Raw genomic sequence first — 26127 nt, forward strand, 5'->3', positions numbered from 1 at the left:
CAGTTGAGCTCTTTCAAATCCTGAAAGATGATGCTATGAAAGTGCTGCACTCAATATGCCAGCAAATTTGGGAAAACTCAGCAGTGGCCACAGGACTGGAAAAGGTCAGTTTTCATTCCAATCCCAAAGAAAGGCAATGCCAAAGAATGCTCAAACTACCGCACAATTGCACTCATCTCACACGCTAGCAAAGTGATACTCAAAATTCTCCAAGCCAGGCTTCAGCAATATGTGAACCGTGAACTTCCAGATGTTCAAGCTAGATTTAGAGAAGGCAGAGGAACCAGAGATCAGATTGTGAACATTCGCTGGATCATGGAAAAAGCAAGAGAGTTCCAGAAAAACATCTATTTCTGCTTTATTGACTATGCCAAAGCCTTTGACTGTGTGGATCACAATAAACTGTGGAACATTCTGAAAGAGATGGGAATACTAGACCACCTGACCTGCCTCTTGAGAAACCTATATACAGGTCAGGAAGCAACAGTTAGAACTGGACATGGAACAACAGACTGGTTTCAAATACGAAAAGGAGTACGTCAAGGCTGTATATTGTCACCCTGTTTATTTAACTTCTATGCAGAGTACATCATGAGAAACACTGGGCTAGAAGAAACACAAGCTGGAATCAAGATTGCTGGGAGAAGTATCAATAACCTCAGATATGCAGATGACACCACCCTTATGGCAGAAAGTGAAAAGGAACTAAAAAGCCTATTGATGAAAGTGAAAGAGGAGAGTGAAAAAGTTGGCTTAAAGCTCAACATTCAGAAAACAAAGATCATGGCATCTGGTCCCATCACTTCACGGCAAATAGATGGGGAAACAGTGTCAGACTTTATATTTTGGGGCTCCAAAATCACTGCAGATGGTGATTGTAGCCATGAAATTAAAAGACGCTTACTCCTTGGAAGGAAAGTTATGACCAAACTAGATAGCATATTCAAAAGCAGAGACATTACTTTGCCAACAAAGGTCCATCTAGTCAAGGCTATGGTTTTTCCTGTGCTCACGTATGGATGTGAGAGTTGGACTGTGAAGAAGGCTGAGCGCCGAAGAAGTGATGCTTTTGAACTGTGGTGTTGGAAAAGACTCTTGAGAGTCCCTTGGACTGCAAGGAGATCCAACCAGTCCATTCTGAAGGAGATCAGCCCTGGCATTTCTTTGGAGGGAATGATCTCCAGTACTTTGGCCACCTCATGCGAACAGTTGAGTCATTGGAAAAGACTCTGATGCTGGGAGGGATTGGGGGCAGGAGAAGAAGGGGACGGCAGAGGATGAGATGGCTGGATGGTATCACTAACTCGATGGACATGAGTCTGAGTGAAGTCCCAGAGGTGGTGATGGACAGGGAGGTCTGGCATGCTGCGATTCATGGGGTCGCAAAGAGCCAGACACGACTGAACGAGTGAACTGAACTGAACTGTTTCGTTTTTATTCGCTGATTGAATTACTGTCAGATTCTGATTTTCTTCAACAGTATATACCCCAAAGCGTTGAAACCAGGGTTAAAACAAATACGTCCACACACATATTCATAGCAGCACTATTCACAATAGCTCAAAGGTGTAAAGAACCCAAACGTCCATCGCTGGATGGATGGGTAAATTGTGGTATATACATGCAAATAAGATGGAGTATTAACTATAAAAAATAATGAAATACTAATATTTGCTGATATAAGGTGGATGAACCTGGAAATCACCTTTATGTGAAAGCAGACAGCACAAAATGATCATATAAATCCATTTACGTGAAATACTCGGATTAGGTTAAACCCTTAGAGTCTGGGCTTCAGTCCACGGAGCCTCAAAGAGTCTGGCACGACTGAACAACTTCACTTTCTTTCTTTAGAGTCTGAAAGTAGTTGTTCCTGCCAGGAGCGAGAAGAATAGAACGCAATTCTTATTAGGAGTGAAGAAAATGGTTTGCAACTAGACATTGTTAGTGGTTTCACAGCATTGCGATTATACTACATACACCGAATTGTGTATTTAAATATGTTTCATTTTACGTTTTTTGAGTTTCACTTCAATAATAATTTTTTAAGTTTATAACCCAACAGCTGAAGTTGTTCAAAAGTGCAGAATTACAATCAGACACTGCAATATGCGCTGATTATTCCGCTTCTGAAGTTTTAGAACTCTTCAGTGCTGTGCTTTGTTTTTTAACATTACATTCTTTGGCACTTGACTGGTACACCATCATAGACTGCAAGGCCGGCACCAGTATAGGCAGCAATGGTGTGGTTCCCTAGGATGGACTGAGCAACAAGGAAAGTTCGTTACAAGCTTCTTTCACTGTAGTATTTCAACCGGGCTTCCCACCTCACAAATAGTCACAGGCTACATCGCCTTTTACGGACCTGGACGCCGGGTCGGCGAAGACGCCCGTGGACCTAGCCTGGTCACCGGGCTCGAGTCACTATGGGGCTCGCGGGGGCGGACCCAGGCGGGAGCATCCCAGCGTCGGGCCCGCTGGCCGCGGCCCAGCCTCCCCACCTCCACCACTTCCGCCCGCGGCCGGCCGCCTGCACCGCCCAGCGCGCCAGTCGGAAGTGTGCGCGCCGGAACAGGCGGTCGGCGGGGCTGCCGAGCCGCGCGGGCCAGAACGGGGGCGGGGCGTGCGGGGATAGCGCGCAGCAGCTAGCGTGGGCCGAGGTCGGCGCGTCGCGCTCGGGCCGAGCGGAGGGCGCCATTTGAGAGTCGGCCGCCTGCACAGGTGGGCCGCGGCCGGAGGGCAGGGGCACGCCCGCGACGGGTTGGGTACGCGCGCGAGACTAGGGGCGGGGTCAGAGGGGAACGAACGGCTTCCCGAGTGGCTTTTCGCCGCTTCCGGGGCCCGGCGCCCGCGCGAGGTGGACGGTGTTCTTGGAGACGCGGCGGGCCGGGCCGAGCCTGCAGCCTCCTGGGCGGTCGCCTTCTTCTCCTCTCGCGTCTTTTATCTTAGTGTTGACATTTGGTTTGCAGTTACAGGTATTTCCGGAAATTCGCTAGAATTTAGCGTAGCGCTTTTTGTGGGGAGGGTGGCGGGGGGGGGGGGGGGGTTTTTGGTGTCCATATTGAATAAGGCTGTCAGCTGGGCTGTGGAGTTGGGGCGTTTTTCAGGTAAAGTCTAAGTTGTTAACAAAGCTCGAGCAGATGCAGGAGACTCAACGTCCATCAGGGAAGTCAGTGGGATTTATGGCGGTATTTAGAATTGGATTGATGACCGATCCCCGCCGTGGGTCCTGGGAGTTCAGAAATAAACTTGGCGAATGGCCGCCGCTGGAAGCCATCTCCGATAACCATCACCGGGGAGGGGCAGCGCGTATTGTAAACAGTCTCTGATAGGACTCGGGGCAGAAAGTGATTAGCGCGGTTTTCCGAGTTAGATTGAGTATACAGTGAAAAATGGTTGAGAACCATGATGTAGAAATAGATCAAAATTAAGACAAAGTATTAGTCTGAGCAGAATCAAGTCCTTATTTTAAATGCTTTTAAGAATTCAAAAACGAGTGCTGGGTTGAGTGGTCTGAAGGTTGTTAAGATTTAATAGTAAAAATCTCAGGATTAAAAAGAGTCTGAATTCCGGTCTAGTTGTGTGATGCTGAGAAAATCACTAGTTCTGAGAGCCTTATTCTGTAAAATGGCTACGATGATAATTACAGTGGTATTCTCACAGTTTTAGTAGATTCTGTATTACGGTCAGAATGTTTGGATTTGTAAGTGGTTATGGGGTTTTGTGAGTCCCTTGGACTGCAAGGAGATCAGCCCTGGCATTTCTTTGGAAGAAATTATGCTAAAGCTGAAACTCCAGTACTTTGGCCACCTCATGCGAAGAGTTGACTCATTGGAAAAGACTCTGATGCTGGGAGGGATTGGGGGCAGGAGGAGAAGGGAACGACAAAGGATGAGATGGCTGGATGGCATCACTGACTCGATGGACGTGAGTCTGAGTGAACTCTGGGAGTTGGTGATGGACAGGGAGGCCTGGCACACTGCGATTCATGGGGTCGCAGAGTCTTACACGACTGAGCGACTGCACTGAACTGATGGGGTTTTGTAGTACTTACATATTTAAAGTCACTAAGCCCACCTCTCCTCCATCCCCCAGTTTGGTGACAAGAGATCTGATTTTAAAGTCATCACATTTTGCCTGTGGCGTATCTTCCTGAGAAGGCGATGGCACCCCATTCCAGTACTCTTGCCTGGAAAATCCCATGGACATAGGAGCCTGGAAGGCTGCAGTCCACGGGGTCGCTAAGAGTCGGACACGACTGAGGGACTTTACTTTCACTTTTCACTTTCATGCATTGGAGAAGGAAATGGCAACCCACTCCAGTGTTCTTGTCTGGAGAATCCCAGGGACGGGGGAGCCTGGTGGGCTGCCGTCTGTGGGGTCGCACAGAGTCGGACACGACTGAAGCGGACACAGCAGCAGCAGTGTATCTTCATCTTTAGATTCAGTGGTCAGAAAAATTTCACCTTAAGTTCGTGTTAAATCTCGCATGAACTTTTGTAGAATAGGATTAACGTCTTATTCATTTGTGAAATGATATTCCTGGAACCTGTATGGTGCTTGTCATTTTTGGTGGGTTTGTGAATTTTTTCCTGTCTTCTACCTTCTACTTTTTCAAGACCGAACCGGCAAAACTTAAGCTTTGGGTTCACTGAAAACAAACCAAAACAATTTTACATGGAAAATACTGTTTTCTGTTGCTTAAAGGTGTGCTCAGTTGTGTATAGACACATGGGGTGATTACAAGGAGTTAAGTAAAGAATTAGATTACACATAAGCTTTATTTAGCGTCACTTTCAGAACAAACATCTGTGAGAGACATCTCTGTAAGAGGCAGAGAAGATCTAGCAGTAGACTTAAACATTGGCAGCACTTTTGAATTGCTTAGGGAGAGTCAAAAATGCTGACCCCTGGGCCCTAATCCAGACCAATTAATGAGAATTTCTGGAGGAGCATGGGTATCCCACTTGTTAAAAGTTTCCAGGGTTACTCTTGTGCAGCCAGGATGAGAGCTTGTGTATTAGAGGAATGAGGTTCTTCTAGAGTGTGTCTTGTTTGCTTGAGGAGGGGACAAGCTGGAAGGACTGGAGCTACATTGGACAGTGTAGCCTGGGGCATTTGGGAGAATGTTAAAGAGGACTTTGATCTGCAGATGTGATGAAATGTTTTGATTTGTAAAATGAACTGTGCAGTGACGAAGGCTAAAGGGCAGGCTGTTAAAATCCTGAGCAACAGAGCAGTGACTGTGAAGATAGGAGAAATTAAACAAACATTCTCTCCTGGATGTTAAATATTTTTAAGAAATTGAGTAATGATTTTAACTTGCAACCTTTTTTTTGCTCTACCTAGTTAAAACTGTATTTTTCAGAATGAGAGAATAGATTGTCAGTGTGTGAATTTGTGACTGGTTAAAGTGTCATACAAATATATATACTTTAGTTTTCCTTGTTAATTACTAAGTAATCTCATATATGTTGATTTATGTTAATTTAGGGGTTTTGTCATTTTTGTTTTTCAGTACTCTTAAGATTGATTTCTAAGGATATGGTTTTCATCCAGCTTCATCAACGCACATAAATTTTCTCCTTTTTGGACTCCTGTTTTATATCACAATGGTGAGCTATAAATCAGTATGTTAATATTCTTAGAAAATTCTCTTCCCTCAAAAAAAATCAATATGAAACAAATATTCTTGTTAGCTACCCTTGTAACTCTAACTGGGAAATTACTTAGCAGTTGCATGCAGAATATTAAAATATGAAGCTCATCTCTCAATTCAGTATTATAATCATATCCAGGTTGCACAGATAATCTATCTGTCCTTATTTTTGTGAAGTAGTAAAAAAAAAATTTCTTCCATAGCATTTTCCAGGCAAGAATAATGGAGTGGGTAGTTATTCCCTTCTCCAGGGGATCTTAATAACCCACAGATCGAATCCTGATCTCCTGCATTGCAGGCAGATTCTTTACAATCTGAGCCACCAGGGAAGTCCTCTAGTTACGTTACCATAGTCCAAATCACTGGCAAGAACCTTGGGTATAAGTATAAATAGTTTTGGGGATACAGGTTTCTCATATTTTGCAGTTCTTGTTAGTACAGATTTTTTTTAAAAAATTAAGGAGAGGTATAACCTTCTTACTGCAATTAACATTTAAGCAGCATTAGGATTAGCCTTCTAATGGCACATTTCTGCTTACCACTTACAGTCACTAAACATACGTAGGGCTGGGCATTTAACTTTAAACATTAAAAAATTAAAAACAGAAGAAAAAGATCACTTTCTAATGTTATAAACAGCATTTGACAGAGAATAAATGAGCACTGGCCACCATGTTGAATAAACTTCAGAAAACATGTGTCTTCTTGTGTTGGGATCTTCCCTATGTGCTCTTGCCTTTTTAGAGAAAAGTGGAGCTATCACAATGAGGTTCTTGCCTTATATTTTGCTTTGATATTGTCTTAAGTATTTGAATGCAGTAGTGAATAAATGATACTAGCATTTATATATGCATGTATAGCTCACTAGAACCTTTATAGTTTTGATATCAGAAGATTAAATATTTGAGAATATTGGCTGTTTGAAATGGTCTTGGAATATACATTTGATTGTGTTTTATAATTTTTTGATAAGTTATAAACTTACTCTATAAGGTTTTATGGCCAAAATAAAAGAACCTTGTGTTTTTGTCAAGAGTATATATTGGAAAATAGTTTATGCTCAAGAATCTAATTTTGAGTCCCTGGGGAACAGTTTCACTGAATTCTGCCCATGAAATTTTTTAAATAAATTAAATTTGATATATATAAATTTAACAACCTTTTGAAGTATGGCATATTTCAGACTTTCTTTTACCTATTCCATTTACATGCTTGATAATGTAACAGGTTCTATTGCTCTTCTAAAAGGCTGGCTATCTTTGTAACATTAATTCTCCATCCTTACAACTAGGATGACAGGGTCACTTCAACCTTCATGATTTCTGAAACCTGGCAATATATATTCTTACTCCTGCCCTCTTGGGACTTTGATGGGTACTAGGAGTTTTTACCAGAGAAGGCAATGGCACCCCACTCCAGTACTCTTGCCTGGAAAATCCCATGGACGGAGGAGCTTGGCAGGCTGCAGTCCATGGGGTCGCTAAGAGTAGGACACAACTGAGCGACTTCCCTTTCACTTTTTACTTTCATGCATTGGAGAAGGAAATGGCAACCCACTCCAGTGTTCTTGTCTGGAGAATCCCAGGGACGGGGGAGCCTGGTGGGCTGCCGTCTGTGGGGTCACACAGAGTCGGACACGACTAAAGCCACTTAGCAGCAGCAGCAGCAGGAGTTTTTACTCCATGAAACTTGGTAGATTGAATTGTTGGAGAGTCCAAAATAACAGAAAAATATAGGTTCCTAAAAAATGAAAATTGTCTTTGCCTCTCAGTGAAATTAAAAGTGATTGTCATTGTGAGTGAAAAATGGTATATCTCTGTGTGATACCCAAACCACAAAACTAGAAAGAAATTATTGGTGGTATATTGGCTTAAATTTTTTTAAATCTAGTATTTTTTATTTTTGGATATCATTACAGAAGATACTATACAAATAAAGAAGACAGAGTTTACCCTTCTTATTAATCTCTCTTGCCCTATAAGACAGGTCTCTAAGAAATCAAAGAAGGATGGGGATCTACTAGTAGATCTCAAACCACATGTAATAATAATACTGTATTTTCATCAGTTCTAAGGTGCATCTGCTTTTTGCTTTTACATTTTAATTACTGAATTGATAATGTATCTGTGATACAGTCAGTGACATCTTAAACTTACTATTGTCAGCATACTCTTCTTCCCTAAAGTGAAGTGAAGTTGCTCAGTCGTGTCCGACTCTTTGCAACCCCCTGGATTGTAGTCCACCACGCTTCTTTGTCCATGGGATTTTCCAGGCAGGAGTACTGGAGTGGGTTGCCATTTCCTTCTCCAGAGGATCTTCCCGACCCAGGGATCGAACCCAGGTCTCCCGCATTGTAAGCAAGACACTTTACCATCTGAGCCACCAGGCAAGTTAATTCAGGCATGTAACTGATGGTATCTTAAATTCATTAGGGCTTTCTTTGTGGCTCAGACGGTAAAAAAAAGCGTCTGCCTACAATGTGGGAGACACAGGTTCGATCCCTGGGTCGGGAAGTTCCCCTGGAGAAGGAAATGACAACCCACTCCAGTATTCTTTTCTGGAAAATCCCATGGATGGAGGAGCCTGGTAGGCTACAGTCCATGGGGTCGCAAACAGTTGGACATTCATTTTAAATTCATTAAAAATTGGTAAGGGTAACCATCATTTATTCTGTTTCTGCTAGGCACTGGCCTAGTTTCTGTTCATAATGTTAAGAATGTCTAAGTTGATATTAGGCACCAACATAATAGCCCCCTCAGTTTTTAGGATTCCTAGCAGCTTAAGGGATGTCAGTTTTTGCTTCACTTTAATTGCATACCTGATGGCCAGTATGTTTTCCTAAATGATGCTCTTAAAATGCTGAAGTTTATAAAATGGTAATAGTTAGTTACCATATCTAACCTTCAGCCCTATATCAGCTGTACAAGCATGACCAGAGAAAATCATTGTAGCATTTCTTAACTAATTTGTGGTCAGAATCAGGTGTCTGAGATGACCATATTTTTTCCTGCATGTCTTGAGCATGCAGTGGGGTGGGTGGAGGAGGGAAAGAAAGGAAAATGTTAGACCTATTTTAAACAATAAAATACATTTAAACACTTAATTAGAAAATGTTATATGTATATTAAGTTATTTTTGTGTGAAAATAACTAATATAAAATACACCATTTACTTTTTACAGCAACAAACTTTAGAACTAGCTTTGGATCGTGCAGAGGTGAGGCATGACTAAGTTACATATTGAAATAGTGTTGTCTTTAATTGACAAAACTCAGTTTTAAGAGATTTTTGTATGTGACTGTCCAGGGCATACATTAATATTAGGATGAGTATACTGTCTGTAAATATATATATAAGAATACCAGATGATGTTTGAATCATCTGTTACTTGGACTGCTCAGATAGTAATGCTGTGAAATAAAAACTGAACAGTATTGTGAGTTAAATATTTGAACAAGGACATAGAGTTTCTGAAACTGTTTTCTGTTTTAACAAATTTTCTATTTGCTTAATTAAAGGGGAAGTAACTCAAATATATAGAGTCTTTGTAATTGGGTATGCTATATATATTCTGAACAACTATAAACATTGAAAATATTATTGACTGTGAAATCACAGTGGTGAAATGGTATGATTTTGCTTATAAATGCAAGTAAATATTGAGCTAAATTTTACTGCAGTTTAAATTTCACTTGTTTATTACATATATTTAGAAGTTTAGTAGGTTTCCCTAAAAGGTATGATTTAATATGCATGCAAGACTCGAATGACTGAATAGTCTTTAGCCTTACACATGATTTAAATATACTTAATGCAGTTGTTCATGCACTAAGCAAAAGGCCAGCTGTTTTCTTAAACTTTTCTTTTTTAGTATGTCATTGAAAGTGCCCGGCAGAGACCTCCTAAAAGGAAATACCTATCTAGTGGAAGGTATGAATACTTAATTGATGGTATCATAGATATGCTGAAATGTGATGATAGCCTCCATTTGTTTCTTACTGGACACTGAGCTAGAAATGTTGTATCTTGGGTACTTTGCATATACAGTTGACCTGTAAACAGTGTGGGTTTGAACTGTGCAGGTCCATTTATTTGCAGATGTTTACAGTAAACACTTCTGTACTTAATGGTTGAATCTGTGGATGCAGAGGAACCACAGATACAGAGGGCCAGCTATAAGTTACATGAGGATTAACCTCCATGTTGTGCAGAGGTCAACGGTATTAGTAATTTCTAAATTGATGTTAGCTGCCACGTCCAGCCTCTCTTCACCACCCAGTTTTTGGGAAATTGTGGGGGAAATGACAGGAAAATTCAAAATCTTTATTTTATGAGTATTGTATTCACAGTACTCTGTGTGTTTTGTCTTTATTTTATTTTAGAAAATCTATATTTCAAAAACTTTATGACTTATATATTGAAGAATGTGAAAAAGAGCCTGAGGTTAAGGTAAGTATAATTTTTTTATATTATTATGGCTTTTGAAATGAAGTGGAAGAAGGGAAGTTTGAAGGAATTAGATTTGAAGCAGGTAGCGGTTTGTATTTTTGTTAGTGAACAAATATACTACTTTCTAACCAGACTACCTGGTTCTGTAGCTGAACCAGAGCTCTGGCTAATCTGGTACCAGGCAGATAGCCTACTTGGGTAGGAGAGGTAAGCAAACTCAACTGTTTACTGAGTAGCAGACTGTCTCATTAGGAAGTTAGAAGAAGCAAAACCACCATGTATATTGTCTTTTGCTTCTTTTTCTTCCTGAGAAGTTATCTGTGGACCAAAGATCAGGAGAAAAGTTACCTATCTCCTCATGGTAATTTGCACTGGAAAGTTAAAACTATTGCAGGACATGTAGGAAATTTAGATAGACGATAATAAAAGGTGAATTTGGTCACAAAAATTAGTTCATGGCCAAGTTAAATTTATTTTTATTGAGCATGAACATATGGGCAGTAGAAATATAGAAATTGATTTCTTGATATTTTTTGGACCCTTGGGTTGTAAGGGCCTTAAAGGCTCTAGTGAGCTTCTGTTGTGTGTCTTTAATTTAAAAATAAATACCTCAGGCAAAAAATTAGTGGAATTCTAATAATATCTGTTTTAAAATATTTAGGAAAAACATGATTGTGAAACCACAAGTTTTATGGCATGTTTTCCATACATTTTATTGGGGAATAATTGACCTACAATAATTTGTGTATGTTTGAAGTATGTAACACATTTTGTAAGTTTTGACATGCATTGTTTTTAAAAAAACTGAGTACATTTGAAGATCGAATTGGCCTTATTAAAAGACTCATGAATTGAACAGTATCTCATCAGACAGAGATACTCTGAGGAGTTACACAACATGGAAGAGGTATATTGTTAAGGAGGGCAGGACAAGGAAAGAAAGTCATCAGCAAGGAAAACCTGAGTTCACTGGAGGAAAGTAAAACTTGAGGAGATGCTGGCTTTTTGTTGGCTGAGCTACAGGTGTTTTCCATTGGCTGGGCTGAAGTCCTTTCCCACTCACAGAGCTTGTTGCTGGGCAAGAAGAAAGTCTTCCCCCAGTTGGGGAAGGAAAATAGTTGCATTTCCTATTGAGGAGTGCAAGGTAATTCTCTTCCTGGTGGGGTAATGGATGATGAGTGGAGGAGCAGGAGAGTTCCCTCTGCAGGCCTTCCCCACTCCAGTTTTAGTTGAGGTTTCCTTTTACTAATTTTCACATTATACCCCCATCAGTTATCACCACAGTCTGTACAGTGAGCATACATAGAACTAAGGTAGGAGAGGTACATGAAAGATTCCAGATTGCTGTTGACAGCCACTGTCTACCAGCCGGGTCCGGCTCACGGCATGTTTTTGTAAATGAACTTTTACTGGAATCCAGCAACACCCCTTTTTTTATGTCTTGTCAATGGCTGATTTTGAGATAGTAGCATAGTTGAATAGTTGCAATGCAGACCTTATGGCCCACAGGCTAAAGTGCTATGTGGTCCTTTAAGAATAAAGATATTTTCCAGCTTTCCATCACAGTGGTTAAAAGTTGCTTTGCTTTTTAAATATATATTTATTATTTTCAAAATACAGTTTTTTGTTTCTATGTTGACTATAGATTAAGAATTCATAATTTTTTGCATATGACTATATATACATGTTGAAAATAAGGTACTCTAAACAGGCTTGTTTTTTGAGGTCATGAAAAATATTCTATTAACTGATACCTTTCACAAATAAGATTTGATGAAAGAAATTATTATATTCATAAGTGGGTTTCACTTTAAATTGTATGAATTTCTAAAGAATGGATTTTGATGTATATATGTTTCCTGATAGTTTTCTGTTTTTTGGTTTTGTTTTTTTTTTTTAGCAAAGTGGTTTCTAGGAAGCTGTTCAATTTACAGAAAATTACTTAAATCACTTTCATCCTCTTAACCAGTTGGATATCTTTGAATTTAACATTTAAGCTAATTAGAGCTGTTGAGCTTATTTGGATCTAATTTAGGCCATAAAATGTTTAAGAAAAGTGCTCTGTAACAGTACAACCAAAGAGAATGCCTCATATTGTTTATGTACATTTAAACTTAATAGAAACTAACTATACATTATAGCCTCTTTAAAAGAAATTTACATTTAATGGTTTTCCTTTCTAAATATTTTTAATATTTGCTACTTGTGTATTCAGGTACATATATTTGTATTTAGGTGGTTTTATTTTATGGATCACTTTTTCTTGGTGATATTCATTTGCATAAAACAGTAATAGATCAACATTAATTTTATATAGATGTGGAAGAAGCATCAAAGATTAACTAACTCAGGTCTCGTTTCGTTAAGTGATTGCATTATTTGAAATTATGCTGGATTATTTTCACGAGCTCTGCCTCTTTCTAAAGCAGAAATTAAGAAGAAATGTGAACTTATTAGAGAAGCTTGTTATGCAAGAGACATTGTCATGTTTAGTGGTCAACCTATACCCGGGAAATGAGGGATATTCTCTGATGCTCAGGGGAAAAAATGGATCAGGTAAGACCCTCCAGAGGGCAGCAGCCACGAAACTGCATCTGTTGGGCAGCATGTGTTGTCTTTTAGAAGGAGCTTCTCATCCTGCTGAATGATCTGTCCTTTACATCAGTGATGCCTTGACAACAGAAAACTTTGATTTCAAATTTTCTTCTTTATGATGTTTTGTTACAATATGAGAAGTTAACTCTCCTGTGATTAGCCTTGCTGAATTTGAGAAATATTCTGATTGAGAAAGGTCTTTGAAATTAAACCATAAAAGGTGTAATTTTAAAATGTATCAAAATTTACTTCCATTCTGTTGCTGTTAATGTATTTAAGATAGTGTAAGATGTTTTAATCTGTTTTTCTTCTATGCTTTGAATATATTTTGAGTGTGAAACTTTCAAAGTTAAGCAGACTCACTACTTTTTGAATAGTCTTCAACATCTTATTCTGATTAATGTGAATGTCAGAATAGAATTTTAAAGTATTAACACTCTGAGATTTCATCAAAAAAGCATTTAAATTTTGATTCAGTGATGATAGTATAAGTTCTGTAAGGAACTTATCCAGTTAAAGATTTTTAAGGATTTTTTTTCTTGTATTGGTCGTTAATTGTAAAACGTAACATCAAGAGAAGTTTGGCCTGTAAGTAGTCATTTTTCAGAAGCTATACCAGATTATCAGTCTGACTTCCAGATTAGATTAAGGAATCTGCAAGGAAGTTTTAGTTAACAGTCAGAATTTTATCACACTCTGATTATTGTACTGCTGGCTGGGATTTGTTTTGTGATTGTTGTGCCAGATGTTTCTCCATAGGATGTTAGGTATTTTTCTCTCTTCCAGTCTAAAACTGTCTATATACAGTTTATCAAGATTTTTATGAGGTGATTTATGTTTTAGACTTAAGGACTTCAGGAGAGCTTTTAGTTTTATTCTCTTTATTTTTATGAAAAGTTACTTAAATTATTACCTAAGCTTTTTGGTGAGCCTGATCACTTTCAGAAACTTTTACGTTTTAAAATTAAGATTCTGAGACCATTCGACTGCCTTATGAAGAGGGAGAATTGCTTGAATACTTGGATGCAGAAGAATTACCTCCAATTTTGGTTGATCTCCTAGAAAAATCTCAGGTACAAAATTTTTCTCCATAAAATGTCCTTAGACTTGCCAGATACATGTTGTTTTGTGATAAAGAATATTTTGTTTTATTCTCATTAGTTCTTGGAAAGGGAAGTGAGACCTAATATTTATATGCCTGTATGAAAATTGATATATTGCGGGATATTTATCCTTTAGGCTATATACTGAAATGTATAGGTGTAGTTGATTAAGCTTCCAAAACAAAAACAGAAAAGAACAACAAAGTTCCCTGCTTAGAGTTCTCCAGTGTCCTCTCACTGTACAAAACCCCTGTCTTTGTATTCACCTCCTGGTTCTCATCCCCACTCTACTCTCCAGCCATCCATGCCATTTTTCTAGATTAAAACACACCAAGCTTATTCCTGTCTTATTCATCTGCTCTTCTGTCTGGAGTGATCTCTCCCAGGTGTCTGGCCCTTTGCTGTGATTCAAGTCTCAGCTGAGAATTACTCCACCAGAGTTCTACCTGAGCACACAGTCTAAATTAGTCACTCCCTATTTTATTTCCTCTGTAGCATTCACTCTCTCAAGTTATCTCGTTTTTGTTTACATGTTTATTGCCTGTCTTTCCACACTGAGAGCAAGTTATCTCACCACTTTATATGTGAAGCTTCTTGGATATTTGGATAGTGCGTAACAGTTCACATTGTAGTAGCTCAGTAAATATTGGTTAAAAAGCATGAGCAGAAAAATGACTGATAACATGGAAGTCACAGTACTCACTCGAGTTCTGAATGATGAAAGAAACACAAAAGACCATAAGCAACTGTAGCAAGTGATAATTTGCAAGACTTGAGTGATCCAGTTCCTTATCTTTGGACTTAGAACTAGAAAATAATATCATTAGCAGGAGATTACTATTTGAATTAATGTTAGCTTTCTTCCTCTTATTAGTGAAACCTGTCTCCTGGAAGTTTTAGCAGAGCAGATACAGCAGTTGTATCTGTAAGTTGCAATTCTGGCATGGTTTATTAACAAATTGATAGCAGTGACAGTGTTAGTGGAGTACAGCAGTGACCCAGTGAGTGTCAAGAACAGCAGTTCCAGTGATCTGTAACATTAATAGTAAATAAATGCCAAATGTCAGTCTGTGACTAGGAAACAGTGTTAGACTGCTTCCTGAGTCACAGTGATGAACATAAAACAGTTCCTTTTCAAAGAGTTTATGTAGTGGTTAATTCACCAAGGAATTTTGAGTATGTGAATAGTCAGAAACATTGCATGAGAATGCTAAGAACCTGACACACTTAATATAAACCTTACTTAGGCTTTTGAAAAAATGGCGTTTACTTAAATATTTTCACTCAAAACAGGTTAATATTTTTCATTGTGGATGCGTCATAGCAGAAATACGTGACTATAGGCAGTCCAGTAACATGAAATCTCCTGGTTACCAAAGTAGGCACATTCTGTTACGTCCAACAATGCAGGTAAGGAATGTTTAATTAAGAAACATTTCAGATTTCATTTTGAGTTTTACCTATTCGATGTTCTCATGTGTTTGTATGCCTATATATTAATATTTTTCAATTGTTGTTTCTCTTAGACTTTAATCTGTGATGTACATTCAATAACAAGTGATAACCATAAGTGGACCCAGGTTAGTTGTTCTGTTGTTTTTTTAATCCAAAACAGGTAATATATAGGATGAAGCAGTGCTTACTAAGTTAAGCAAAAGATATTGCCTGCTCATAATTTGATTTATGAGTAAAGTATATGGTTCATTACGAGCTCTACAAAGATGTATTAATCCTGCAAGAAACTAAACCAGTTCAGTTCCAGTTGCTCTAGGACATGGTAAACTAGGGTGAGGTTGACCTAATCTACCCAGTGTGAAACTTAGTTTTTTATCCTCTCTCAAGTAGAATCAGAAAAGGCAGTGGCACCCCACTCCAGTACTATTGCCTGGAAAATCCCATGGATGGAGGAGCCTGATAGGCTGCAGTCCATGGGGTCGCTAAGAATCGGACATGACTGAGCGACTTCACTTTCACTTTTCACTTTCATGCATTGGAGAAGGAAATGGCAACCCACTCCAGTGTTCTTGCCTGGAGAATTCCAGGGACAGGGGAGCCTGGTGGGCCGCCATCTATGGGGTCACACAGAGTCGGACATGACTGAAGCGACTTAGCAGCAGGAAATAGAATGTTTTGTTTGCACAGTGGATACAAATAGATGCTGATACTCTGTCATCTTGGGTTCTAAAGCAGACTTAACCTGTCTTTTTGCCGTCTGCACTGGGCAGAGCCCTAGGGACCGACCTCTCTTACTCAGAGAATAGCCAGTTAGTCCTCCAGTGCTGATTCAGTGAGGTGCCCATTCACAAGGGTATTCACTTATTTCTCTGTTACTGTAAAGAGGATAGTTACTAAAGAAAATGTCAGTAGTGAAAATCATTGTAGCTGTGAAATAGGATTATAAAATAAGATTCAGTTCATCAGTAACTGTCAAGCATTGTGTTGTAGTTTGGGCTGTAATCTTTTCATTTATAAGGTTAAAAGCTCTTAAAAGAATATTCAAAAACAAAATCATTGGTCATCTGGAGGTTCCAAGGGTATTGATTTCTAACTCTGGCAATGGTAAATAAAAGGAGAGGCTCTATCCTTTATTGTACCTTTTCAAGGAAAATTCTTCAGAAAAATATCTTTTTCATTTGAGAATGTCATCAACCTGAAAATATTAATGAATCTAGACAGCTATATTTCTTAGATGTGAAAAACCTATAGTCTAAACAGAAACTCCCTGTCATCTAGAACAGTGCCTCACATATTATAGGCGCTTAGTAAATATTTGTTGGGCTAACAGATAGGCATTCTGACAGCTTGACCACTTTGTCCAAATTACTGAAATTCCATTAGTGGTGTCATGCTGTTCAGTTTGTAACGTTTACACACTTAAGTTGGTACTTGAAATACTACATTTTACTCTATTCCTTAGCAGAAATACTCTCAGGAACATTTCTAGATTAAGTGATATGTATGATTTGAAAATCTTAAAGCTAGTATTGATATTTACTCTTACCTATTTCAGGAAGACAAACTTTTGCTTGAGAGCCAATTGATTCTGGCTACAGCGGAGCCGCTGTGTCTTGATCCTTCCGTAGCTGTCACCTGCACTGCAAACAGACTGCTCTATAACAGGCAAAAGATGAACACACGCCCAATGAAACGGTAATCACCTTTGGGGAAGGATAAACCAAGAGAGAGCTAGAGAGAGAGCTCTGAATTTTGACATTTATGGTATCTTTTCCCTCTATAGAGTAAAAATGTAAGAATTAGGATTTTTTTTTAATACTCTGCTTTATTTTGAAGTGATGCATTTTGTGCATTCTTTTGAAGAACAAACTACCTATAAATTCAGAGTCTGTTCACCAAAAAGAAATTCTGAGCAGAGATGAGCATGAGAATAAAGAATAATTTAGCCCTTCCTAATACCAGTGTAATTTTTGTTAATGTTACCTTTAAAAAAATCAATTTATAATTTCTTTTACAGATCTGGGGAAAAGTGATAATAGTTTCAGAAGTCAATTTATAACTAAATGCCTTTTTATAACATGGTAACTTGTCTTTGAATATTTTAGCCATCTCAGTAAAGTAAAAGAATGCATATTAGTTTAGATTGCAGTTATAGTTGGCTCATCGTTAAGTTCTCTTTGAGTAATTGTTTCAGTTGTCCACTTTGGATCTTCTTCAAGTTTCAAGGGGCTGAAAAAACCTACCCATTTTCTAAATTCTGTTTTACTGTTGAAGTAATATATGCTGAGGAAAAGGTACAGCTTTGGAAATAGTGAACTAAGTACATAGAGAATCTGTCAGCAGTCCCATAAAGTGTCCTAGAACCTCTTTCCACATCTCTCCACACCCACTGCCAGTACCTTAAACCAAGCCACTGTCATCTTCATCTTGACTTCTGTGATAAATACCTTCCTACCTGGTCTGACTGCTTCACCTTTGCTCCCTTTTGGTCTGTTTGCCATGCAGGCAAACCAAAGTAATGTTTTAAAAACCTCAAAGCAGATCATGCCACCACTTGCTTAAATTCCTCTAAAACCATCCCATTGTACTTTATGTTATCATTCATCTACAAGGCCCTTGCCTTGCTCTTTGACCTCATTTCCTGCTGGTGCTCTAGTCCCACCTGTGTTTTTCGTTTTTGAAAACAAGCCAGCTTTGTTCCTGCCTCAGAAACTTGTAAAATTCTCTGCTTCAAATATTTAAAATTCTCTGCCTCATTCCCTGATCTCTCCACAGTTTGTTTCTTCTTGTCATGTCTTGGCTCACACATTTTCCTCAGAGTCCTTCCTGCCCTCCCCTAGTGTTGCCCTCCGTATCACTTATTCCTCCCAGGACCCTGGTTTTTACTCGTACTCTACTGTTGTTATCTGGAGTGATCTGACCTGTTCCTTTGTGAATGTATATGTGTCTTCCCTTCTTGACTGTCAGCTCCATGGGAGCAGGAATTGTGTTCGTCGTGTTCATTTTTATTTCACCAGTGCCTGGAACATTGCTTGGCAAGTGACAGTGTTCTACAAATATTTTTGATTTAATTACACATTTTTAAAACCGTATTTATTCCGAGTTTCTTTTATTAGTTTGGTGTATCAATACTTCTAATCTCTTAATGTTCCAGATGTTTCAAGAGATATTCCAGGTCCTCTCTGAATCGGCAACAGGATATGTCTCATGGTCCACCTCCTCCTCAGCTAAAATTACTTGATTTCTTACAAAAAAGAAAGGAAAGAAAAGCAGGTCAGCATTATGACCTCAAAATTTCTAAAGCAGGAAATGTAAGTATATGTTTTTAAATGAAGCTTATTATACCAAATGCCTTATTTTGCATTTTAAGTATACTTATTTATATTGTTTTTAATTTTTTTTAGTGTGTAGATATGTGGAAACGGAGTCCCTGTAATTTGGCTGTACCTTCTGAGGTGGATGTAAGTCAGTTCATAAATTGCACTTATTTTCATATATAAGATTCCTAAATCTCACTCTTATACTTAGGGAAAATGAAGATTCTTATTACTGCTACTTTTCTCTTTTAATTTTATTGAATGAAAGATTCTTTAAATTATATAGTGCTTTATAAGTTTTCAACATTTTCACACACATGATTTTATATAATCCCATAATAACTCCCCCCTTTTCCCTAGTTTTAACCACTAGTTCATTCTCCATGTTTATGCAAAAACACTTCTTAAGTCAACTGCTCATCTTCAGAAGCTGTTCTTTCATATTACTTGTCTAAGTATGTAACTTCTTAATATAGATTTGTAGTTAGAGCAGGAAAAATAAGCAAGGTATTTCCAAATGTGTAAGAAAATGGTACATATTACATAATATGCATAAAATGCCTCTTTTTTTTTCATAATATTTCATCATAATTTCCTGGTAATACTTCTCATTGGTTAAATTTAAAAATTAACAATATTGGAGCAGTGGCCAAGGTTCTCATCCTTGAGTAGTATTCTTTGCTGGTCCATAATGTACATGAACTATAAATGAGCAAAGATAGGAAAGAGATCTTTTGATAGGAGGGCCCATATTTCTTTTATTTTCCTATTTCTCCCTTTTTTATTATTCATTAAACTCTAGAAGTGGTTGGTTATTTTAACAGATGTTTGTTCTGTGCATACTTTCTAGGCTAGCACATGTATAAATCTTATTATCTGTGATTTTAAAAAAGTTTCAAAAGCACAAAGCCAAAAGCATTAGAAGTAGACTGTATATACAACTCAAGAAACTGAGCCACATTATCTTTCAGTGTGTATCTGTCTATTCACCCCTCAAGAAACATGGCCTGAGAAGAGATTTTTGGTGCAAATACCAAAGGGAGGAATTGACTTCAGAGGGCAATCTGGGTATATAAAGCAGCGCTTCCCAGACCTTTATGTACATAAGAATCACATGGGCTGCTTACTAAAATGCAGATTCCAGTTCAGCAAGTCTGGGCTAGGGCCTGATCTCCTGCATTACTTGACAAGCTTTTAGGTTGCATGGTACTGGGTTCCACAGACATTGTTTTGAGTAGAAAAGCCCTAATACAGAGTTTCTCAGTCTGACTGATCAGTTGAAACATCTAGGATACCAGTTAAAGCCCCGCTTCAGTCCAACTTACTGAGTCTGGTCTCCAGGGGAGGGACATAGGAATCTGAATTTTTACCAGATGCCCAAGTGAGTCTATTACTCTTAAAAATCGTGGTTACCAGAAAGATGAGAACTTTCAGTTCACGGAGTCTGGTAGAAAATACATGGAAAATATGGTTTGAGTTTGACGAGAAAATGGAGATTTACAAAAATTTTACCAATTTTAATATAACTTCCCTATTCTCTTTCTGGTTTTGTCCACACTGTTACGTGACAATTCTAGTAAAGACCCAGCCAAAAGAAAAGATCCTGGTCCTAATCACCTCTGACATCCCAGTTTTCCTAAAAGACAAATAGGATACCTACTTACGGAGTAAAAGGAAGAGGCATTTGTGTTCATTACATTTGTTTAACGGCAAAAGAGATCCTAATTTTGTTTTATTGTAAAACTAGTTGGTCTAATTGAATCTATATCAGGAGAATTTTAAACGACTTAAGCATAAATAGTTGGTGTTATTAGTGATTCAAGAATTCTTGTGCTAAAAAGCGTATTGTATTAAGTTACTTAGGTTTTTGTCTGTGGTCATAATACTGGTTTCATTATATCTGATGTCTCTTGGTTTGGTTGCTTAGGTGGAAAAATATGCCAAAGTAGAAAAATCTATCAAGTCTGATGACTCACAACCAACAGTCTGGCCAGCCCATGTAAGTAACCACTGCAGGCTCCATTTCTTTTGATGCCGTTTCTAATCTGGGATCTGAATTTATTAAACGTAAAGTACAATAGCCTTTACTTTGGGATCTCCTTCTGTTTTTAAAGAATGGCAGGTGGATTTTTAGCCACTGAGTCACCAGGGAGGCCCTCTTAGACAGTTTTAAATAGGTCTACAGACTGTGTGTCTTAATTGCTAGATATAAGTTAGTGTGTCATTTTTTCCTGGTTTTTGTTAATTCTGATTATGTATTTTCGGAAGAGAATATTTATTTGGGATGCTTTTTTTCAGGATGTAAAAGATGATTATATATTTGAATGTGAAGCTGGTAATCAGTATCAGAAAACAAAGCTGACCATTTTGCAGTCACTTGGTGATCCACTTTACTATGGTAAAATCCAGCCATGTAAAGAAGATGAGGAGAGTGACAGTCCGATGTCACCGTCCCAGTGAGTTCTGTTAAATACATGTATTTGACCAAATAAACCATCAAGAGTTTATTCAGTGACTACTGACGAGCTTTTGATGAATAAAAGTTTTCCTTTTTTGTTAGTTAGCTTCAGTCAGATTTGGCAGCAGACCTCAGTAAACTTAAATTGTAGTTACCATATTGTCCCAAGAGTTCTTTAAAATAGTAATTTATTTTTTAAAAACTATGCTTAATTATTTTTATATTTGCTATAAAATCTATGCCTGTGCTGTTCTTTTGGTATGTTTATATGCTGCCACTTATGACTTTGGGGGACTTCCCTGGTAACTCAGACAGTAAAGAACCCACCTGCAATGCAGGAGACCTGGGTTCAACCTGAGTAGGGAAGATTCCCTGGAGAAGGGAATAGGAACCCATGCCAGTTTTCCTGCCTAGAGAATTCCATGGACAGAGGAGCCTGGCGGGCTACAGTGCATGGGGTTGCAAAGAGAGACGATGGAGTGACTAACACTTTCACTTTCACTTATGACTTTAACCTTTGTGAGCATAAAGTGCTTCTGGCAATAAATCGTTTAAGTGGGAAGCAAGGTTACTGTAACTGTAAAAGCTGTTTAAAATGCTTGATATTCTAGCATTGCTTGTAAGGACACAGACTCAGTGCTTCATGTAGTTACTGGCTCTAGAAATATATTTACGTGGGACTTCCCTTGCAGTCCAGTGGATAGGACTCCATGCTACCACTACAGGGCCAGAGATTTGATCCCTGGCGATGGAACCTGGATCCTGCATGCTGTGCGGTGTGGCCAAAAACAATAGAAAGCAATAAGTATAAAGTTGTTCCTCATTATCTGCAGGGCACTGGTCCCTTGACCCCTTGGGTACCAAAATCTGCAGATGGTCATGTCTCTTACATCGAAATAGTACATATTTGCAACTTATGCACATCCTCCCATATACTCTAGGTTACAGTACCTAATACATTGTAAATGCCATGTAAATAAGTAGTGAATACAACTTAAATGTTGTATAAATAGTTGCCAGCCCATAGCAACTTCAAGTTTTACTTTTCAGAACTTTCTGGAATATTTCCCTCCTACCCCCACCCCCCCAAATATTTTCACTCCATGGTGGTTGAATCTGAGAATACAGAATCCGCAGATATAAAGGGCCAACTGTAGTTGAACTTCCTAAACTTATGGGTCACATGTTTACTACAAGGTACCCAGTATTTAGTTTTGTTTTAATGTTTTATTATTAGTTCTCTTCTTTTAGTCAAGTTGATGCTGTTTTGAAAAGAAGGAAAAAGAGAACCTGAGCAGAAAAAAAAGCAAGAGCCAGCTCTATGTTAAATCATAACAAAACACGAGTTGAAATTATAGCAGAAAGATGGATTTTAAAGAATAACCTCACCAATACCTAAGTAAAAGTCACTAGGAGAAAACAGTAGCAGTCACGGGATCCTCAGCTACTATTTTATTTATACTTAGTAGAAAGACCAGATATTTTGATTAGCCATTTTTTTTTTAAGTCTTCCTTTTAGAAACACATGCTGGCCATTTTAATTAGTTACTAACTTTTCTGAAACACAGTGGAATATGACATATGATCTCTCATTTTAAAAAAATTGGTTCAGAAAGCCAACTGATTATATTTGTTTGACAATTAGAGAATTGAATTTTTTGCCTTTTACTTCAGGACATTGCTGCAGAAATGCTCCATGGCTTATTACCTTCCAGTCATTCTCCCATATTCATAAATTACTTGATTTAATAGCTATGAAGTTAAAGTTTGAGCTGCATTAACAAGTTTTTTCTTTTTTTTTTTTTTTTACATTTTATATTTCAGCTTCTCCACAGATGATCATTCAAATTGGTAATTAAAAAATAAACAAACTCACTATTTTAATCTGTTAAGAAATCATATAAATGTCAAATCCTTTTAAAAGAGTTGGTAAAGACTTTATTTGAATTGGTGATAAACGCTTCTTTGTCAAAATGTACTCTAAGGTCCTGCTATGTAAACATTAATAATGACTTCCAAAATCAAAAGTTTAAAGCGAGAGGAAGGCCACAGGCCTTGCACAAGGTAGTTCAGTGAATTTTGCTGTAGGACAGACACTTGTAAGGGTGTGTAGCACTTAGCAACTTTCAGCCCCAAATAAATCTCCCTTAAATTAAATCAGCCAATTTATTCACAGAATTATTTTGTAATGCATGCAAGACTTGGTCATTTAATACTTTTTAATGTGTTTTCAATATTTTTTTTCATATCTTGATAGATTTTAATTCTATATTTAAAATTACTAAAAGACTTCAGAAGTAATCTCGGGGCTCCTTAAAACAAGTCTATTTAATACTTTTCTCTTTTCTTAAAAAACAATTTAGGTTCGTTATTGGATCAAAGACTGATGCTGAGAGGTAAAAATATTTGCATCTTTATTTTTGATTGGATGGGTATGATAAACTTTACTCTTGTAGGATAGAGAATACTCTGTTAGGAGTCAAAGCTTTGATTTTAATTATATCTTAGGTACTCATAGGATTTTTAAATAGAATTAAGAAAGTAACAAAAGGATAATGTTTAAAATACAGCTTTATTTTAAATAAAACTTAGATGTATCTATAGTAGTTAAGGAAAATGAGTTTTTGGTAGTACTTTAATCAGAATATAAGTCAGAGTCAATGTAATTCTTTTGGCTGCTAATTGGTGGATTTTATTTTAGAGACCTGTAATTTTATTTTAGAGACAAGATACTGAAAGGATCTTTAAATCGTTAATTAGCAAAATTTTTTCAGCTTTAGCTTGTTACTGAAAATATTAAAAGACTGTGCTTTTATCAAAGATAAATTGTCTAAATTTTCATTTTTGTGTTATTTTTCATAGAACTTTTTTCATTAAGTTATTCATTTCCTATGTAATAAATTTATGTTTAAAATAGAGTTAGCTAATCATTACTTGTTTTCCCACTAATATTTCAGAGTAGTCAATCAGTACCAGGAATTGGTCCAGAATGAAGCCAAATGTCCAGTGAAGATGTCACATAGCTCCAGTGGCTCAGCCAGCTTGAGTCAGCTTTCTCCAGGGAAAGAAACAGAAGTGTGTTTGGTTAACTTTTTTGTGCTATTTCTTTTTCCTGCCTGATTGTTCTCAAGGATCTGAGAAATATTAAGGACTAGTTTTTGAGGGATTGTTGCCATCTAGTCGCTAAGTCATGTCTATCTACAACCCACCCCATGGACTGCAACACACCAGGCTTCCCTGTCCTTTACCATCTCCTGGAATGTGTTCAAACTCATGTCCATGGTTTTGTATTTACTTTTAACTTGAATTTTCTTTTCGTTATTGAACTTTATATAATGGAAATTTTCAAACATACACAGAGGTATAAAACAAAGTGTAATGAACATCTATGTATACTGATCACCTGCATGTATGTATATGTCTTAACAGCTGTAGAAGTATGTGCTACCTCTACAGCTGTCATTTTTCTGGGGAAGATTTAAGGGTGAAGCTTTGCTCTTATCTTACTCTGCTCTTCTCCTTCAAACTCTTTCTTTACCTTTTTACTCGGAAATAGTTCTCCCTTTGTGAAGTTGCAGTCTTTTGAAACGTGTAATACCTAATCTTTTTAAACTCTGTTTTCATCCAGAAGTTACAGTGTTGTGAATTTGTGAATTTCTGATTTGACTTCATTTTATTGAGTATGCTTAATATCATTGTCTCTCAGCAGCCTGAGACCGTGTCAGTTCAGTCTTCAGTACTGGGGAAGGGAGTGAAACATCGACCTCCACCCATCAAACTTCCCTCAACCTCAGGAAATAGTTCCTCAGGTATTGCATTCCTTAATTTTCTGTAATCTAGAGTAAGAAACAGATGATCATAATCCATTTACTCATATTTTGATTTGCTCAGAATTTTTAATTGTAAATCTAAGAAGTAGCAGAATTCATCAAATCTTAAATTGTAAACCTAGCAAATAACTTCTATATTTTTTTCCCTAGGTAACTATTTTACACCACAACAGGCCAGCAGCTTTCTTAAATCTCCAACTCCTCCTCCTGCTTCTAAGCCACCAAGTCTTTCTCGGAAGTCATCCGTGGATCTTAATCAAGTTAGCATGCTTTCTCCAGCTGCCCTGTCACCTGCCAGTTCATCACAAAGTAAGTTGTAACTTAAAAATTCTTCATAAGCTTTTGCATTAGTGTTTCTTAAGATAGTTCTTCCAGTGAAATAGTGAAATCTGAATGTACTGTCTACCCAAAATGTACAAGTTTTAAGAAGCTTCAGGCAGATCTCTTGTTGGCTGTATGTATTATGTGTTTATTGTAATTGTATTTGTTTTTCTGTATTTATGTATGCAGCTTGTGTATACCTTTCTTATAGATTTGCAACCTACACATCTCCTGAAAAAAATAATCTGATAGCTAAATGTAGCAGTAAGATTCCAAATTATTTTTTATACCAGTGTACCTTAGGACATTTTACATTTTATGTAAACTATGCAGCTGATACGGAAAAAAAATGTCATGTGAGTTGTTGCTGCAGTCCTACCTTTGTAAATGTAAGAAGTAAACTGAAAGGTAGTTTTTTAATAATACCTGTACACTCTCCTTAATTGCTGTCAGTTACGAAAATGTGGGATGATCATAAAGCATTCTGAAGATAATGTAATTTTTACTACTGAATACTTTTTTTTAAACATCAAGAGTAATTGCTCAAGAATTTAGGCATTAGTTTGAATTTCTTCAAATTAACAAATATCTGAGATATTTAGGTACCAACTTGCAAATAAAAAAAGCATTCCAGTTTTTTAGATTTTTTTAATAAATGACTAATATGTGCTGAAAGTTTTAGTACACTGCACAGTGACAGGGTGGTCTTTGCATTAGATGTAAACATCTTCATCTTGATAGCTCAAAAGGTGTAATTTTTCTGCCTTCTTGTTTTGCACAAAGAAAAAATTTATAAATTTCCTGAAAGTCTTATTCACACTTCTTATGTTGTGGGTATTGATTATTATGTTAATCTACTGCACACAGTTGTTACTTTAAGTAAGGGTTGAGTGACAGCTTCTGGACATTCACATTTCTTTCCTTTCTTTCTGCAGGACAT

The 26127-nt window shown here is 37.5% G+C and overlaps 1 protein-coding gene across 48 annotated transcripts in view; it reads left to right on the top strand.

Annotated features, from left to right (window-relative positions):
- Positions 1–2607: 2607 nt before the first annotated feature.
- The window catches only part of SUPT20H (SPT20 homolog, SAGA complex component), a 36010-nt gene continuing 12490 nt past the window's right edge, over positions 2608–26127 (top strand). For 4 of the 48 annotated variants that reach the window (XM_015098098.3, XM_060394403.1, XM_060394410.1 and 1 more), the window contains exons 1-19: positions 2608–2721; positions 5519–5615; positions 8841–8876; positions 9531–9589; positions 10042–10108; positions 12535–12664; positions 13673–13776; positions 15100–15216; positions 15333–15386; positions 16817–16956; positions 18416–18572; positions 18666–18722; positions 20506–20577; positions 20877–21034; positions 22861–22887; positions 23400–23432; positions 23994–24111; positions 24743–24845; positions 25017–25175. In XM_015098098.3, the coding sequence (XP_014953584.1) occupies positions 5613–5615; positions 8841–8876; positions 9531–9589; positions 10042–10108; positions 12535–12664; positions 13673–13776; positions 15100–15216; positions 15333–15386; positions 16817–16956; positions 18416–18572; positions 18666–18722; positions 20506–20577; positions 20877–21034; positions 22861–22887; positions 23400–23432; positions 23994–24111; positions 24743–24845; positions 25017–25175 (1594 nt within the window). In that variant the 5' untranslated portion in view covers positions 2608–2721; positions 5519–5612. Of the gene's footprint in view, positions 2722–2830; positions 2976–3058; positions 3108–5518; positions 5616–8840; positions 8877–9530; positions 9590–10041; positions 10109–12534; positions 12665–13672; positions 13777–15099; positions 15217–15332; positions 15387–16816; positions 16957–18415; positions 18573–18665; positions 18723–20505; positions 20578–20876; positions 21035–22860; positions 22888–23399; positions 23433–23993; positions 24112–24742; positions 24846–25016; positions 25176–26127 lie in introns of those variants that run through there. The other 44 variants (XM_060394396.1, XM_060394404.1, XM_060394412.1 and 41 more) reach the window with 17 other exon arrangements.

This window comes from Ovis aries, chromosome 10 (assembly GCF_016772045.2).
Source record: "Ovis aries strain OAR_USU_Benz2616 breed Rambouillet chromosome 10, ARS-UI_Ramb_v3.0, whole genome shotgun sequence".
Lineage (NCBI taxonomy): Eukaryota > Metazoa > Chordata > Mammalia > Artiodactyla > Bovidae > Ovis > Ovis aries.